This window comes from Anguilla anguilla, chromosome 4 (genome assembly GCF_013347855.1).
Source record: "Anguilla anguilla isolate fAngAng1 chromosome 4, fAngAng1.pri, whole genome shotgun sequence".
Taxonomy (NCBI): Eukaryota; Metazoa; Chordata; class Actinopteri; order Anguilliformes; family Anguillidae; genus Anguilla; species Anguilla anguilla.
In genome coordinates this window covers 39845726-39864933 of record NC_049204.1, presented here as the reverse complement: position 1 = coordinate 39864933, position 19208 = coordinate 39845726, and the positions used below count along the sequence as shown (strand labels likewise).

The 19208-nt window shown below is 42.3% G+C and overlaps 1 protein-coding gene across 5 annotated transcripts in view; it reads left to right on the top strand.

The window, feature by feature from the left end:
• Positions 1-19208, top strand: part of LOC118226286 (phospholipase D1-like) — a 63065-nt gene that overhangs the window by 26917 nt on the left and 16940 nt on the right. For 4 of the 5 annotated variants that reach the window (XM_035415799.1, XM_035415801.1, XM_035415800.1 and 1 more), the window contains 9 exons: positions 1577-1669; positions 2205-2357; positions 3190-3339; positions 6166-6249; positions 10112-10193; positions 11292-11402; positions 11591-11782; positions 12965-13187; positions 18201-18329. In XM_035415799.1, coding sequence (XP_035271690.1) covers positions 1577-1669; positions 2205-2357; positions 3190-3339; positions 6166-6249; positions 10112-10193; positions 11292-11402; positions 11591-11782; positions 12965-13187; positions 18201-18329 — 1217 coding nt within the window. Of the gene's footprint in view, positions 1-1576; positions 1670-2204; positions 2358-3189; positions 3340-6165; positions 6250-10111; positions 10194-11291; positions 11403-11590; positions 11783-12964; positions 13188-15201; positions 15295-18200; positions 18330-19208 lie in introns of all 5 variants that reach the window. The other variant, XM_035415803.1, reaches the window with a different exon arrangement.

The window sequence follows — 19208 nt, the reverse complement described above, 5'->3', positions numbered from 1 at the left end:
TCTCTAGCTAGCTAATACTGTACATGTCGGTTGCTTCATTCACAATTGCTTTCTATACTGACAAAAGTCTACCTTGTGCTTACAGCAGCAAGGGAAGTCTTGGATAACTCGATGCAGCCAAGTTAGAGCCAACAACAAGTTAGCCGAGCCATTCCGGTCATTTAAAATTGTTCTCTGTACCAGCTAACATCAAGCCAGCATTTGTTACAGCACACAACTCTGTTTGCCCCTGTTGATGCACCCCACATTATAACAGAAGCTGGTACTGGCTGCGAGCTGGTACCTATTCACAGTAGCTATATTGACAATGAGTTGAAATACAGTTAAAATATAACACATATTTCTCGCCTCATCTTAATTTTTAGAACATTTTAGTCACATTTATTGGTGAAATGAAAACTAAAAATGAGCCAAATTAAAAGTTTTTAATTATATGTTGCATTGTTAAAATTATTTAAAAAAAATTTCTCCCTTCATTTTCATTCTTAGAAGGATTTTTGTAACATTTATTAGTGAATTGAAAAAACAAAAATAATTAATTGTGAGCTTGGCCCAGCTGCCATCATGCGATGAATGGTGGGATATTAGGTCCGTTCTCATTGGGCAAGAATGCATCGGATGCATCCTCGATATTTGAGGGGAATCAAGACCACTTCTGGGATCTTTAACCATTCTTGCTTCTTTGCGTTCTTGCTAGTGGAACAGGCTGTTAAATATGATGTCACACAAGTTCATTAGACTACAAGAACGCACAAGTACAGACATTGAGAAACACCCCCAGACCATTCCTTGTTCCCACCCCTCTCTCGCTGTTGCATGCTGGGAATCCTGCCATTATGGTCTGGCAGAATTCCTTCTGGCTGTGAGGGCGCTATATGTTCTTTTTGACTGTACTTAACTTAAGTACTCCTCTGGTGCTTTGAGTCAGGTCAGCTCTTCAAGGCTTCCTCTGGTCTGAATAATACATCACAAGTCCCAGGGTTTCTCTTTAATATTTGATCGTTGGCTTTTTCATTTTTCATAGGGTGCAGTCACCCCCCACTCTCACATGTCCACATGTATGCTATTATTAAGTTTACATATGTGTGTAGTATATGTTATATATATGTGTTATATGGTTGTTCTCACCATATACGCATATGTTTCTCCAAAAAATGGCTTTGAAAATGGCTATGCTAGTTGTTATGTTATGAGACATTTATCGTACATGGAATTGTTTGCGAACTTTTAATCAGTATGAGTAAATGAAGTAACATGGATATGGTTTTAGTATGACACAGCTGGTATATTAATTGGTGTAATCTTTAGGATGTGTTCGGGTTTAGGCCTTGTTATCTTACTTTTACATTTCAGCATTTAGCAGACGCTCTTATCCAGAGTGACTTACAGAGCTTACATTTAGCATATAATCCATTGACACAGCTGGATATTTACTGAGGAAATTCAGGATAAGTACTTCGCTCAAGCCTACAACAGCCATGTCCCACCAGGGAATTGAACCTGGAGCCTCTGCCTCTTAGTTCAGACCTCCCTAACCACCACGCTATCTTGAGGTGTGTTCTTCTGCATTGCTCAGGGAAGGCATGGTGCTGAAGCGGTCCGGCGGTCATCGCATCCCGGGGTTGAACTGCTGCGGTCACAGCGAAGTGTGCTACCGCTGGTCTAAACGGTCAGTACCACAGCTTATCGTGCCTTCACCATGCAGAACAAGCTTCCCAAGCATGTCCTCCTACTCCCACATGGAATGCTCTAGTTGGAAGTTTCGTTGGGGCGGGGGGGGGGGGGGGAGTGGTATTGGGAAAATCTTAAAGATCTCTATTGAATATCTCACAATAGGGCACCTGGAGTATGTGTATCTGTAATATCCCGCAAAGGAAATATTTGGATGGTGTGTACCTATTCTCACTAAGATCCAGCACAGGCTACATCTGGAATAACATAACCTTAGAGTACCTTGCACACATGAGTATTGACACATACATGCACACATGCACTCATACGCATGTGAAAACCTGTGCATACTGTATATATGCATTGGATTTACATGGACACAGTATATCTGGGGTAGGTCTGCTGCAGTTTCAAACCATGACCCTTGCAGGCAGGTCACCAAGCTAAAGACCAATTACACAGCCTAAGCATACTCCAATACTTTATTATCTGGGCCAGTTTGTCTCTTGATAATAATGTTTCTCTCTGTGTAGTTGGCTGGTGGTCAAGGACTCCTTCCTCCTTTACATGAAACCAGATAGTGGGGCCATTTCCTTTGTCCTCCTGGTGGACAAAGAATTCAGCATCAAGATGGACTCCAAGGACACCGGGACTAAACACGGGGTTCGAGTCGATACCCTCTCCAGGTGAAACAATGTTTATTTCTTCTTACTTTTCCCATGCCTCTGAATTGGATTACATTTCATAAAAATGGACTTTGGGTGTCAGACTGATATGTACGTCAAACGCAGGGCTGCTCCGTTGTAAATGGTTCAATCCATGCTTTTATCAGAGGAGAACACCGATGCCCCATGTTGAATCAGGGGCCTTAATTCTGGATTGAATCATGAAAAAAAAGCCTCTGAAACTGACACACTCCCTATGTTCAGCGACCAAGCACCTGGTAAATGCACATTTATTTTTTAGCCAGAGGTGGCCCCATCATGAGATTCAGCAACGCTTAAAGACACCTTTTAATATTTAATTTTGCGTTTATTGTGCTGTTCTTGCTTGTGATACACTAGGCTGAGGGAACTTTTGCTCTTTCAGTTTGGAGATTTTGATTGGTTGGGAAAGACGTGAATTTATGCACGGTTGGTTTGGACTTGTGGAACTGCTCAGTGGCCAACAATAGAGGATTGTGGTTGTACTGGGCAGCTCTCAGGTGTGAATGTGTATGAGTGTGAAGCAGGGTGTTGCTGCAAAAGAGCATCTGTGCTCAGTGAACCTACCCTGGGTAAATAAAGATTTAAAAAAAAAAACTTGCTACATGGAAGGGTGCTCTGGTTTACTGGTCCTGACGGTGTTGCTTAGATGGACGTTTACCTAGCTTGTTTTATGAAAGCAGACGGCCCCTTTTTATCTGTGATTTTTACAGAGGTTTCTGTAGCTAGCTAAGTGAGTTATCGTGGATCTCGTTTTGCGAAAGCTGTGGTGTTGATTTCCGGTGCTGATGAGACGTGGTGGTTCTTCCCGCAGGGCTCTGGTGTTGAAGTGCTCGAGTTATCGACACGCGCGCTGGTGGGGGCAGGCCATCGAGGACTTTGTGCAGAATCATGGGAAGGACTTCCTCCGGGATCACCGCTTCGGCTCCTTCGCACGGGAAGAGGAGAACATCCCGGCCAAATGGTGACCGTAGTGACACAGCTTACTTGTCCCAAAGAAAAAAATGCACTTTATTTTTTAATATTAATAATAACAGCAGCATAATTTTATAAATATCGGCTAATGGACTGATGTGTTTCCACTGTTAAGATAAAAAATGTGGTGCATGAGCCACTTTTAATGCACATTTACTGTGTGTATATGCTATTTTTGAATGTATTTAATATGTTTTGGCCATTGGGCCTTCATTGGCTAGAATATCTGAGCTTTTTAGTTGAACCAGTTCTTTAATTGATTTTAAGACATCTGTTATTTCTATATGTTGTTTTTTTAAATTGCCTTCAGTCAACTGTTCATTTATTTAAGAATTTTTTTGTTTACCTGGAGTATTTACAGCGGTGATGCTTACTTAGTGAAATAATGCTGTGTGAACAGTATGACAGTTGAGTTGGAAGCCATGTTTATATTATTTTAATAAGTGGTGCTTCATTTGTTGTCAAAGTAGAATAATTAATGGCTTGTGGTTATCCTCAGCATCAGTCATTGTGGCAGACTGGTTGAGCTTGTTTGGAGGCGTAAGGCAGTGTCTTCTCTGTGCTGTGGCAGTGTGCTGCTCTCGCTGTCACTGGAATGTCAGAGGCCATTCCATTGCTGTGTCAGTAACTACCGACAGCAGCTTCTCTATCATAACCAGATTGTCAGCTTTTGCAATCTTGCCGTCCTCTCTACCTTTTACTTTACTGTCATAGTGTTGACCAGACTTATCCACAGCGACTCACAATGCAAACACAAGTTCAAAGATCATGGATTTATGTGCAGTAATTCCCTAGAGGGGGAAATTATAGTTCCAAGAGAGACAGCAAGTGCAAGAAGTCCAGACTTGATTGATAACTTGACCAGATACCCTGTTGAACTTTAAACTAAATTATACACACAAGAACAAACTGCCCTAAATATTATTAAACTACATTAAAAAAGCAAAGAACTGCAGTCTGGAAATAGCAGAAGTTACGCATAATGAAGTGTTAGGGTTTGGAAGAGCCTGCATGCCTGGCTCACCACCGCACTGTTTGTTGTGTTGTTTGCTTTGCCATGTAGTTCCACTCTGAGGTTCTTGGTGGTAGAAGACACCTTGGATGAAAGAGCAGTTTTGTAGAGGGGGAGAGAGATCACCTCCTACCCCGGTAGTACCTCCATAGTACCAGGGGTTCCCTGTGTTTTGTTGCAATGTATACATTATCGCTGGTATTGTCATTGGTTACACCCATTCGTGAATATTAATAATATTCAACAGTGGTGGGCAATAACTGTCAATGTTAGGAATACAAAGCTGAGTGTCTGGTAGAATCTGACATTCTGCAGATTATGTGGTAATAGGCAGGATGTAGGAAGTAAAAGCAGGGTTTTTTTCCTACTAACAATAGGAGGGCTGTTGCCTTTAGCTCCAGTGTTCATTTCCTGTTGCACTATTCCTCTGACCCGTTTTTGTGCTCACCTTGGCTCAGCTCCCAGTCTGGTTAAGCAACCTCTGAAAGAGCAGCAATGTATCTGATCATACAAAGACACACACAGATGCAAAGTGTCTGTTCTGGAAACTTTGAGTTATTTCCTTTGCCATATCGCCATGAAGACGGACATTCGTAAGCCTCATAAGTTGTGCTCTGTAAATACAATTCCATTGATTACTTATTATTACTTATTATGATGACTTTCTTGTTTAGTTGTGCAAATGAATCTCAGATTCCACCGGATCCCCCTGAGTTGTCTAGGTCTGTTTTTAGATGTCCAGTGTGCAGTGATGCCATGTATCTGAACTGCTTGCTGCCTTTTCTGCACAGTTCACTCAAATTTGCCAGCTGTAATTTTAGTAATCCATCGCTTCCACAGAAAAGCTGCTGGACTATTGTAACTTTGTCCTTTTGAGGCATTCCCACAAATATTATTCAGGAAAAGCACACAAAATATTACGGAAATGATGATTACAATGATGTTGATGGTTATTATTATAACACCCTTGGTCATCCTACATTTCACTAATTGCTTATGTATTCTTATATTTCACATATTATCCATTTATGAAGTTAGATATTTACTTGAGCAGTTCATGTTAAGCACGTTGTGCTCAAGGTGCAATGCCAGTATCCCTGAGCATTCAACCGGTAACATTCTGGACATAAACTCTTTCTTTCTCAAGATACACCTATGACTAATGAGGAAAGGGGAGGGGCAGAAGAGACTGGCTCTGATCACAGCTTCCTGTTGGCTGAGCCTGAGGAATGTGGTAGTATTTATGGCTGTTGATGCCTCTGGAAAAAGCCCAGTAGAGGAGGCTAGGTCCGGAGTCCTGATTGGTCTAAAAGCAGATTTGTAGTATGTTCTTTTCCATGAAAATATGTCGCTTCTTCTTCACATCTTTTTTTCTTCACATCTGTTATTTTACACTGGTTCATCAGGGTGGACTTAAGAGCTCCCTGGAATAATAGTGTTTTTAGAAAGTGACCCCTATGGAAAGCATTTTAGTTTGAGTACATATGCAGTAGGTTCTCTTTGCAAGCCTTATTTATTATTATTTTGTGTGTCCAGCCACCCAACACTTTCTCTAAGTTTTTTGTAACATTTTATCATTTTCATAGAACTCTTTTATGTTATATAAAGAGAACAGTAGGTTTTTAGGTTTTTTTAACATTACATTTCCTGCCCTGCTTTTGTGGGAACATCATTCATTGCTTCATGTTGCATGCAAAACCTTGGTTTCTTATTCCTCCTAAACAACCACCAGCACCCCCACCCCCCTGTTTGAAATGAGGCTTACCTCAGTTCTCTGAGGTGAAATATTTGTGCATGTTCCAGGTATGTAAATGGCAAGAACTACATGCACGATGTAGCAGATGCATTAGAGGAGGCCAAAGAGGAAATCTTCATCACCGACTGGTGGTAAGTATCTTACTCGTCTATTTTGCCTGCTGTCATCTTGCAAGCCTACAAATGCCTTTGGGAATTCTGAAAATGCTTTAAAAAAATGAAATAAATGATTCAAAGTTCGGTTTGACTCGGTGACAGAACTTACAACCTCCTCACATCTGGGTTGATGATGGGTAAGTTACAGTGGCAATGATGTGATGAAGGTGGTTAAAGCCTCGCTTTGACTGCAGCTCTGAGAGGCCAGCAGGGGCAGGTGTAAAATATAAACAGTGTAGTAACATGAGAAAAAGACATCTTTTTCAGACATCTTTCTCATTTAGAGCTTCGTTTAACTGGATCATTAAACCCACAGAAAGAGGATACATTATTTTTTAATCTCTTGGGGCCTGTGAATTAGTGGAATTGAGTAAGGATTTCTTCCATCTGGAGTGTTCTGACTGAGCGCACATGCACAGTTAACTTCAAATTCACATTTTCCTCCTGTAACTATGCAACAGTTGTGTCCATAATGGAAAAACCTTAAACAGCAGCGTAAACGCAACAAACAATAACCCCCACAAAACAAGGACTGTTTGTTTCTAGTAAAAATTGCCCCTCCTTGCATTCCCACAGAAACAGTGCCCTCAGTTGTCTGTGGCTCCTTACTCATTCTTCACCTGCCACGATCACCAAGGAAACCCCTCCCGCCTGCCCCCAAAACAAATAAATAAACTGAAGGAATAAATCTTGATGGTGTAAGAGAGGCAGAATGATGGTGGAAACCAGAGACTGTAAAAAATATGGACAAAGCTACTGTGACGTCACCCATTGCCTCTCCGTGGGTCTGTAAAACACGTTTTGAAGCTCAATGGCGGGCGCGGCCATGTTCTCGATTTGGAGCCAAAACCATAGAGTTAAGCGGTATTGTGATTTTTACAATGTGATTGACAGTCCGGTGCGGAAAAGCCCATCAACCTGAACGAACGATTGCAGAACGAACTTGAGGCTAGCTGCCTGTCTGCCGTTATGTTTTAAAATATATGATCAAATGTTTACGGAGTTTAATTTCCATCCGTGACTGTACTGTGTCATGTAATCACGTTATATGTATGACATTAATAATACAATTATGTTCAGTTATCTTCAATTTATGTTTCTCGGCAAAACGAATATGCTTAGCTAGCATATCAGCTTGCCAGTGAGCTAGGTAAGCTATCTGTGGTTAGCTCACGCATTAGCAATATGAACTACAGGGGAAGAACATCGACTGCACTGATGGTCAGTCAATCAGAGATGTGTAGACTACTGGTGATTTGACTAGGCTAATTTTCATATAACTGTCTGGTAGACCTGCTGTTAACCAAGCAAGTTATCGTCGTAGGTTTTCGCCACAGTCAGTTAATGAGCCATTAACTGCTACTACTCCATCGTCGTTTGTGGTTTACTTGCTGGGTGACGCTAGCTGACCGATCGTTCGCAAGTCACTTTTTACCGAATAAAAATTAACACTGTCAGCGGTGATTAACAAATCTACCAAGTATTTTAATAACTGATCTACAGGCGTGTAAATATGACAACGCACTTTGAAGAGCAAGTTTTCCACCTGTTGCATAAAGACAAAAATAATGTACATTGAATTTCTAATTATTATTATTTTCTTGCTAGCTTCTAGCTTTGTCACATTCGTGCAGCATAGCCCAGGTAGACATTTACGGAATGTACACGACTGACAAGCCGTCAAACACGTTTGACAGATGGAATATTTGCCGGTTAGGGTTAGCTAGCTAGTCAAATGGCTTGGTAGCCGAAGTTGCGAACTGTTTTAGCATAGGCTACTGGACTACCAAATATAGCAAGCTGATTACGCTTTCTGCCAACTAATTATTTGGTTAAGTAGGATAAAGGAAATAGTAAAAATGACTCGGCTACCGAAAAACTTCAGAGGAGGATTATTTTATGGTCGTCTAGTGCAGCTGTAAATAGCACACGCTATAATGAAACCACTACAAAATGGGATGCCTGCATTTTCTGACTTCGCACAGGTGGACCGTGGTCGGAACCGCAATGTCAAGGCCAAGAGATGCCACCTCCCACCCCAGTGACCACAGATTGTAGCCCCAACTGTAGCTCAGTCCTCCGCAGTAATCCGGAAGTGACGCAAGCTGTACCTCATTGGTCCAGAACAAATATTGGCACTGTGCCCAAATGACGCAATAAATCATGAAATCGACCCATGGGCAGTCATAAGACTAATAAAATACACCTATTATGACTATTTGTTCTTGTGAGAAAAAATTATTGACTTTGTATTTTGATCGCATTTGTACCGTAGACTTACATGGAAACCGGATATGAAAACACCTATACTGGAGCCATCCGTAGTGGCGCTAGTGAGCAACCAGGAACTACAACACCAGGAAATGAGCTTCAAAAACGAAGTCTGGTTTTGGCCGCTTGGTGGAAACCCTGTCTTTGTCGTTAAAACCCCTAATCATCTTTACTGAAAACTAATGATGGCTTGTGTTTTTCTCTCATGGCGGTGTGGAGGCATGGAAATGCATAAACTTGTTTTCATGCACCTGAACTTCTGTCCAAAGGGAAGTTTAATCAAGAGAATTGGGAAGTGGCCTTCAGCACAGACCATCTCTCTGTCTCTTGTGCCAGGAAGTGAAAGTGGCTTGTGGAGATAGAAGCCACTTTTGCGGTCATACCCGCCCCTCCCGTTCAATGAGGGGTCAGAGTTGGTTCTCAGCGGCAGACTCCTGTTACCGGAGCCGGTAATCTGACCAAAAAGGCCTGCTCTGAACTCGTATATAATTAACACAGAAACCTGAGGTGTTGTCCGCATCACCTAAGCAAATTATGCACCAGATGTTGGTTATGCCTCTGTTTCTATTTGAATATCTGCTTGTGGTAAGGGCATTTATAACCTCTACGAGCAGTGAAATGTTGCTTTGGAAAAGGAATTTGGGGTAGTTTACATTCGGCAGTTAGTTTTCCAGGCATCTCAATAGGTTTTCTGAGGCTGTTACGACACATAACTCACCTGCGTTATATTAACCAGATGTATGCTATCGGACATAACACAAAGCCACCTCAACAATAACCACAACCCGAAAGAAGACCCAGTGATATATAAAGTACTGCAAAGCAGGAAGTTAGATCTATTTGTCTTAAAGGAGTTCAGAGCATACAGGCTCAGCACAGGTTGCAGGATCTCTCCAGGCAAGTAGATATAACCCACACAAGATGGTCCTCTTGTCTGAAAGTTTGTCCTCCAGTTCTTTACAGAGTTATAAACTGGGGTAATCGCTGGCTATCCTAAAAAACTGCACTATTATCCAAAATAACTTTCTATAACTAAAAAGTAACATGACGGCTACTGTTAGCGACTTAACATCTTACAGAAAAGTTTGTACTTAAGCCAAGATGGTGTTGATGGTAGTCAAAATGAGTAGATTGCAGACAACATACAATGTGGACTGTAGGCAGTAGGCAACTCTGTAGGCTAAGACTCAGACTAACCTAAAAAAATGCACATAATCAATATATAGACTGGCATCTTTCTAATATCGCTGCTCCGTGACGGTCCCGCCATCCTCACAACAGGCAATCTTTAAACTGGTTGCCAAGCGATGGCGTGCATCGTCTCTCAGGTGCACCTTTGGATCTGCATATCTGCGACAGGACCGTGACATCATTATGTTCATCTGTAGAGGAGACAGAAACAAACGCGGCAGCAACAAAACACAAAGCACAAAAAAATCTTGGACATAACAGAGGCAACCAGTTATTTCATAGACTGTTAGCTGATGTCAACCAGTTATTTACTTGACTGTTGGCTGATGTCTCTGGTGTTGAGTCAGGTTGAGTGTTTTCTTTGTTGTTGTTGCAGGCTGAGCCCTGAGATCTTCCTGAAGAGGCCTGTCGTGGAGGGAAACCGTTGGCGGCTAGACTGTGTTTTAAAGCGCAAGGCAGTGAGTTGGCCTACTCCTTCTCTTCAAGGGCCTGTGATTATCATCACGCACACACACACAAACACACACACACACACACACACACACATATGCATACAAACACCCTGACACACACACACACACACACACACACACATATGCATACAAACACCCTGCCACACACACACACACACACACATGCATACAAACACCCTGACACACACACACACACACACACACACACATGCATACGACCACCCAGACACACACACACAGACACTCTCACTTAAACACACACACATACGAACACCCAGACACACACACGCTCACATTACATTACATTACAGGCATGTGTACACACATGCATACGAACACCCAGATACACATGCACACACACTTACACACATGCATACGAACACCCAGACATGCACACACACGCACACACATGCACACACACTCAAAGCCAGACACATACACACACTCACACGCAGACACACACAGACACACATACACACACAGCATGAGTGAATAAATAAAAATAAGATTGACAGTTTCATTTCACCTTTTAAACAAAGCTATCTGTTTTTCATTGTTGTCATACACAATGAGGATGAGTTTCAGTTGGTAGACCATTTGTGGTCTAATTGCTCAGCAGTGACTTGTAGGTGCCTGATGGACCCTATCTGCAGTAAAAGTGAAAATACAGAGGGGTTTCATGTTCTGTAGTGTGCATGCTTGAGTGCTCTCTCCTGCACTGACTTTGGACTGAGGTTAGTTGTGATTGGTCAGATTTGAGTAAAGAATTAGGTGGGTCGTTATTTGGCCTGTACTCAGTGTAGGTTTGATTTCCCACTGCTCGACACAAAGGAATTAAATCAATAAGTGTGTTCGGTGCAGAAGGCTCCACTGTGACTCGTCTCGATTACCACAGCATGAAGGTGACACGTCAGGCAAAACTCATCTGTACTTGTATGACAGTTTGAGGTATGAGCTTTTGGGCGGAGTAGGGTGAGAATAAAAATTGTGGGGCTGACCTGAGATTAGTAGAGGTCAGGTGGCAGCCTCTGAATGAATTGGCCCTGTTCAGCCAGTATGCTAAAGGCATTCTTATATTTTCAGCAACAAGGCGTGCGGATATTTGTGATGCTGTACAAGGAGGTGGAACTGGCCCTGGGGATCAACAGTGGCTACAGTAAGAGGACACTGATGGACCTTCACCCCAACATCAAGGTATGTATCATTTTATCAAGGTGTGATAAGGTACGTGTGTGTGTCTGTGACTGTGTGAGTGGATGTGGGCTCATGAATTTGTGTGTGTATATACGTGTGTGTGTGTGTGTGTATACGTGGGTGTGTGTGTGTGTATGTGTGTGTGTGTGTGTTTGTGTGCGATTATGCTGACAGTAATTTTCCCGCAGGTGATGAGGCATCCTGACCATGTCTCCTCCACAGTCTACCTGTGGGCACACCATGAAAAAATCATTGTCATCGACCAATCAGTGGCCTTTGTGGGTGGGATTGACCTGGCATACGGTCGCTGGGACGACCGGGAGCATCGGCTGACAGACGTGGGGAGCGTCACACGCTCGATAACTGCGGCCGGGGAACAGGTGAGAAAGTCAGAGAGAGAAAAACATAAAGCGAGAGAGGATATGGAGGGAGAGGGAGTGAGAGGCAGACAGCGATAATTTGGAAAAATATGCAGGAATGAAAAACTATTCAGTAAAATTTTACATATCATCATTATTCCATCTACTGTGACATAAGGGCATTCCAGTTCAGTCTTTCACTCATGGGCTAGTGACTGTTTTCCATGCTACAAGCCACACCTGAGCACTACAGGAGAGGTTGTGATAATGAGAGGAGGTCTATCACTCAATAAAAACAAAGACTAGATGCTTACTTAAATGGTCTCAATGCCAGGTACTCCTGATCATAGGTGGCAAATGACAAACCATCTTAACTTTTTTAGCAGTGCTGTGGTCAGTGCCCAATCTGTTCCAATAGAAGGAAGTATTCCCCTCATAAGTCATGAGTCATAACCGGAATCTGTCACCTCTCTACTTGATGCTAGGCACTGAAAGAGGTGGATTGTGGGTAAGGGCTCCTGCTCAGAGGGTGTATATCAGCGCACTTCACGCTGCAGAAGTATGGTTGAGAAACAGGGGTCATGAGCCGCAGGGCTCCTCAGACACACACGTGAGTCTGAAGGAGTGTCCTGTTTCAGCAGCAGGCCACTGTACCGGGCTCCATTACTGTACAGTTCTTTTTATCACTTAATAATTTATTTATCGGGACCAAAAGAAGGTTTCAAAAATGTCCAGCCATTTCTGGACTTAAAATGGGGGTGTTAGATTGAAAAGGCAAAGCATATGTAGAGTTTCTGAGTTAGTGAGTGTCTGTGTGCACTTGTGCTTTTTGTGACGTACTGTCACAAATTCTATACATTTTTTATAATGAAAGATTAAAATACCAAATTCAAACTGGTTACAACATGCAGTATTTTGATATATGCAAATACGTGAAGCATGAAATTCAAATTCATTAGTGCTGTTTCAAGTGTCTGCTTTAATACTTGTGGAATACGTTGCCCAATTATATATTATTCTAAAATATATACAATATAAAATGGTAGTACTATATTAGTGTATTCTCTATTTGTCTACATGCAAAGCAGTGTTTGGACATTTATTGCTAAATACATTTTCAGATGATTACTGGCTTTCAGAGGAAAAACTGAAGGTACTGTAATAAGATAAACGATTGATGATTATGCTTTTATGGTCCTACAGTCAGGTACAGAAGCTGCCCCACCTGGTACGGGTGTGACCCCCATCGACTCCCCCGCAGTTACCCAGAGCAACGGGCGAAACGCTGGGCCGGCGGACATGGGAGACCAGCCCAAACTGAAAGGGGCAGGCCGGGCACGCAAGGCCCGCTTCAGCCTCTACAAGCACCTGCACAAACACGGCCTGCACCACGCAGACAGCGTCAGCAGCGTGGAGTCTGAGGAGAGTGAGTGTCTCTGTTACACACACACACACACACACAGACACACACACACACACTCACTCATATAGACATACAGTACAGACACATACACACACACGCACACTCCCACACACACATACACACACATACAGACACATATAGACACACACACACATACATTACACACCCGCACATAAATACACGCACAGACACACACACACACACAGACACACGCACATGCGCACACACACACACACACACATACACGCACGCGCACGCACACGCACATGCGCACACACACACACACACACACACACATACACGCACATGCGCACACACACACACACACAGACACACACACACGCACATGCACACACACACACGCACACACACGCACACATACAGTCACGCGCACACACACAAACACGGGCTGCACCACGCAGACAGCGTCAGCAGCGTGGAGTCTGAGGAGAGTGAGTGTCTCTGTAACACACACACACAGACACACACACACACACACACACACACTCACTCATATAGACATACAGTACAGACACATACACACACACGCACACTCCCACACACACATACACACACATACAGACACATATAGACACACACACACATACATTACACACCCCACATAAATACACGCACATGCACACACACATACAGACACGCACACACACATGCATACACACACACATACAGACACTTGCACGCACACACACACATACACATACGGACACATGCATGTACACACACACACACACACACACACACACTCACTTACACTCATCTCTTACATAAGTCTCTCATATACAATACTGTGAAAAAGTCAGAGACCCTTTCTTTCTTTTTTTACTTTCTAGTGAAAACAGCCATTAAGTGCAAGTTAGTGATTTTTCAGTGTCAGAAAATAGTGCAGAAAACACATTTAACATAAAATTACACCAAAACCTCAACAACTCTGTCAAATCTTTAGTATTTAGTGTTTTCACCCTTTGCCTTTATTACAGCTTCCATTCTTTTTGGAAGACTTGCTTTGAGTTTTTTTGTATAAATCTGCAGGGTTGTTTTTCCATGCTTCTTGTGATCACCTCAATAGTTTAGTCTTGCATTTTCTGCTTCGCTCGATCCTAGTAATCCCAAACACATTCAATGATGTTGAGATTTTGACTCTGGGGTGGCCAGACCATTATTTTGAGAATACCAGCAGCTTGATCTTCTTAGCAGTGTGCTTGGGGTTTTTATCTTGAATTTTTTTTAAAAAATTCTCCCAATCAAATGTTGTCCAGAGGGTATTGCATGATGTGTAAACTTTTTTTGTATTTATCAGCATTCAGGATGCTTTCAATCAACACCAAATCACCAACTCCAAATATTGTTATGCAAGCCAAAACACTGCACTGATCCTACACCATTCTTGACTGATGGTTGTGGATATGGCTCTGAGAGTCTTTCATTGCTTTGGTGGCATTCATACTGCCTTTTCTTACTTCAGAAAATCTCAGATTTAGACTCATTGGTCCATAAAACCTTACTCCACGTCTCAGGTGTCCAGTTTTGGTGTACTAATGCAAATTTTCTTCTCTTTTGTTTATTTCCTTTTCTCACTAGTGGCGTTTTGAAAGCTATCCTTTCAGTCACATAACAATGAGTTGTCTTGTCACAATGGAAAGATTTTTTTTTTTAATGTCTGAAACGCATGTTTGTTTTCATGTCTCCAAACAGACTGATCTCTGGTGAAAAAACACCCCCCAACCCACTGAATATTTCCACAGAATATTTACACAATTTGATTATGCAAATAGCCTGTCTTTTGTACCATTTGCGGTAGGGACGCCTTTAACAATGTGTTAGCTCTGCACAGTTGTTTGGCAAAGGTAAGGCCATGTCAATTCTCCAAACAACATTCTGCAGAAGTCAGGCAACACTAATGGAGTCAGGAGTGCCAGACCTGCATGTGTGTGGCTTGACGTAGTGAATGGGTGGAATGGTGGGGGGTTCCGATTTTAAAGTGCATAACCCTTTGCAGGTTGGTCTAACACCGTTAACAGCCAACAGAATTTAATCCCAGGTAGAGGGGTGGCGCTGAAGATGACCCCGTTATCGGGGTTGTCGCAAGCGGGTGAGTGAGGATCATGGTCCACATGAGGTTTGATCGCTTGACCACCTTCCCACTGCACTCGCTATGCGTGTGGGGTGCTCTTGCCTTCCAAGACTCCCAGCGGGGGGTTGTTCTTGGCACATTCACAGTGAGAGACCAGTTGTGCCTGGGAAAAGTTTTTGGTTTTCATAGTATCTGATCACATAAATGGTTGGGGAGAAACCTCACAAATTCGTGCATCTACACCCCCACCCCCAAACCACCTCCACTGGTCTTGGCAGAAGTCTGAGCTCTGAGATTATAAGCAGCAAAAGATTATAAGCAGTCGAGAGGACAGCCCTTCTTGGCTATGCACACAGTTGTTTTTAGGGCTCCCGGTTTTGGTATTGTAATGTATTTCTGTTTTTGTCTGTTAACCCATTGCAATGGTGCTGCTAGGTCAATTCCAGTGAGGTCTAGTGGACATTTTAAATATATATATATATATATATATATATATATATATATATATTTACTGAAAAACAGTCAGGGTATATAGTCTTGCATTAGTAATCCCCCACCTGGGAACGTAACCTGCAACCTTCTGATTACGAGCCCAGTTGCTTATGATCTGTGCATCGCTGCCACACCGCCCCTGGCCTTTGTCTATGCAGCAGTGTGCTCGGTCACTTCAGAAGAGACAAGCCTGCAAACTCAGTGGCAGTGACATGATGGAAGAAAGGACAATAACAACATCTCTGCAGCTTACTGCGGACAAAGGAAATTCAGTTTATAGTGCTGCTTGAATGTATGTGAACCTTTTGTAGATGTATAGATTTGTTTAATTTTTACCATGAAATCTTTAATTAATCAGTTTTTTTATCTGACATAACAGGTTTGTCTTTACCAATTTTGTGTGTTGGTTTAGAGGAAATCATGAAAAAAATTAAAAAGGAATTAGTGCAGGTGCAAAAATGAGTGAACCCCACGTTGCATTGATTAAATAAAGTAGGTAAGTAGAATCAGGTGGGTAAATAATTGGGTACCAAATTAACCAATCACAGGAGAGATCTTCAGAAAAGAGTTTGGGTAGGCCTCTGTTAAATAGAGATAATAAACTCGGTCAGTTTGGTGTTACCAATACAGCTTGATGCAAACACACCATGCTGAGAGGAAAGGAGAACTCAAAGGATATCTCGAAGAGGGTAGTCAGAGCACATCAGTCTGGGGAAGGCTATAAAATTATCTCTAAAAGATTTGAGCTCCACTGTGAGGCACATAATTAACAAATAGAGAGCATTTAACATGACAGCAACTCAGACTAGAAGTGGACACCCTTCCAAATTATCCCCAAGAGCCACAAGAAAAATAATAAATCAGGTAAAAGCCAACCCAAACAACATCTAGAGATCTGCAGACCTCCCTTGCTGTGAACTGCGCGTGCTTCAACAATAAGAACACTGAATCGAAATGACATTCATGGGAGGGTTGCTTGGAAGAAGCCTCTGCTGTCAAAAAAGAACCAAACTGCCCATCTTAACTTTGCCAGAGGCTACCTGGACAAACCTGAAGGTTTCTGGAAGTCTGGATTGTGACCTTTTTGGTCACAATCAAACTCGCTATGTTTGGTGAAAATCCAGAACTGCCTACTACCAAGTGAACCTTATCCCGGCACTCAAGCATGCTGGTGGGAATGTCAAGATCTGGGGCTGCTTTTCCTCCTCTGAAACTGGACAACTCCATATCATTAAGGGAACCATGAATTCTGAGGCATGCCAGGAGATTCTTGAACAGAACATCATGCCATCAGTGAAGGAGCCAGAGCTGGGCCAAAAATGGGTCTTCCAACAAGACAAAGACCTAAATTATTCAAGAAAATCTACCAAAGAATGGGTCTGGAAAAAGAAGATAACGGAGGTGCCACAAGCTATTCATTGAAGGGGTTCACATATATTTGCACACATGAAATCTGTTTTTTTTGTTGTTGTTTTTTTAAATGTTATTTATTTTGAATGTTTTTATTACGAATTGGGGTTTAGCTAAAGATTTAATAAGTTTAGTTTAATATTTTATATAAAAATAATGACCATCCCTATAGGGTTTACAAACTTTCAAGCAGCACTGTAACTCTGCTCCCAACTTTGAACAGGACTGGATTACCCCGTCAGTATAATTTAACAATCGTTGCCCCTTCCTTACTTCTTTACTCACACTGAACTGAATTAACACAGTGTAATTTAACAACCATTGGCCCTCCTTTATATCTTGGACACTGAGCACAACTAACACGGTCAGAGTAACTTTTCTTATGGTGAATAAGGAGTGACTAACCTGATCTAACGGTGTTCTCTGATCTAACACTGAAGGAAAGTAACTGCTGAGCAATATTTTAAAATGTTAGTTCAGATTTTTTAAATAATGAAACAATGTGAATGTTTCCCTGTGAATGTGCTGTGGGATGGGCCCTCTCTTGCTTTGCATGCCTCATTAAACCTATTAATACCAGTGTGAGTGACTGACTGAATGAGTGAGTGAGTGATTCCATGGAACTTATCAAAAAATAAATACGGACATTTTCTTGGCGTTCTGGTCCACAAAGTCCTCCTAATCTGGCAACCCAATCGCCCATGCTCCCTACATTTTATTGGCTGTGCAATTCCTTACATTTCATACCTGCACTGTTGACCTGGTTGTCGCTGTAAGAGACGCAATCTCTCGGTTTACCTTCCAGCTTAGATAAGTGCTTTATTTAAGTAAATACTAGCTCATGGTTTAAAATATTTTGTTTGATTAATTGTTATCTGGAACTAAACTGTAAGCTCTAAGAGACATATAGCACCATAAAATGAATTACCAGGTTCATAGCACAGTGGTTAGGGATACGTTTCTGTTGGGAGTAACCGATTACCCTCCTCCCCTGGGGAACCCTGCCCCCTTCCCCCTCGCAGAGACGGGGTCCTTAAGAAGCCTGCAGACTGGTGTCGGGGAGCTGATGGGGAACACCCGTTTCTGGCACGGCAAGGACTACTGCAACTTCGTCCACAAGGACTGGATACAGCTGGAAAAGCCTTTTGATGGTACACCCTAAGGTTGCGCCAAGCAATGTGGTCATGCAGAAGAGGCAAAGTCTCGTGGTAATAGTGGGGGGTTGTGGTGAGCGGTGTGGAAGAAACCATTCGAGTCGGGTGTGAAAGGCATGTTAGGGCTCAGACACCAGAAGAGGTGGAGAAATACAGTACTGGAGTACAGTAGCCTACATTGAAAAAGAAAAGAGTGAATAGGGATGTTATAGTTGACTGAAGGAAGAGTACATACCTGAATGTATATGGAGCAGTCTGTGTCTTTGATTGTTCTTTTGGTGTTTGATTCAACTAAACAAGGATGGCAGGTTTGAAGAGGGAGTTGCTTGTGTCTTGAACAAGTCAGCGCCCTGTCTTTTAATTGACTCATGCCTCAGTGTTTTTAGCCAATTAGGGGTGAGGGAACAGCTTCTGAGGATAAATACAGCTGGTTGGCTGTGGTTTGTGGGCTGGTCAGATTTCTGCTAAAGTACAATTAATCTTGGTTTTTCATATCTTGTTTTTTTATATGGAGTGGTGATGATTTGAAGCAGTTTTACATCCTGTTGTGCGTTTCAAAGTTGGTTGTAATGTTGGTGTAGACCAGAGGTAAGCCCTGGTTCTGGAGTAGCAGACATTTTTCATATTTATGGTCTTAAATTTTTGGATTATTGAAGTTTGTCTTCAATTACTGCATCTCCATGTGTGTTACAGCACTTTCTGAACACATATTATGTTTTATCCAAGGTGCATTTATGGTACCTCAGACCTATATCGTTATTCAGAAATGTTTAGCCAATGAGAAGTGGCTTAGCTTCAAGGGTTATTCATCATGGCTACATAAAATCTAGCCAGGTATGGAATGTACAGTACCAGACCTGTACTGCAGAAAAAAGC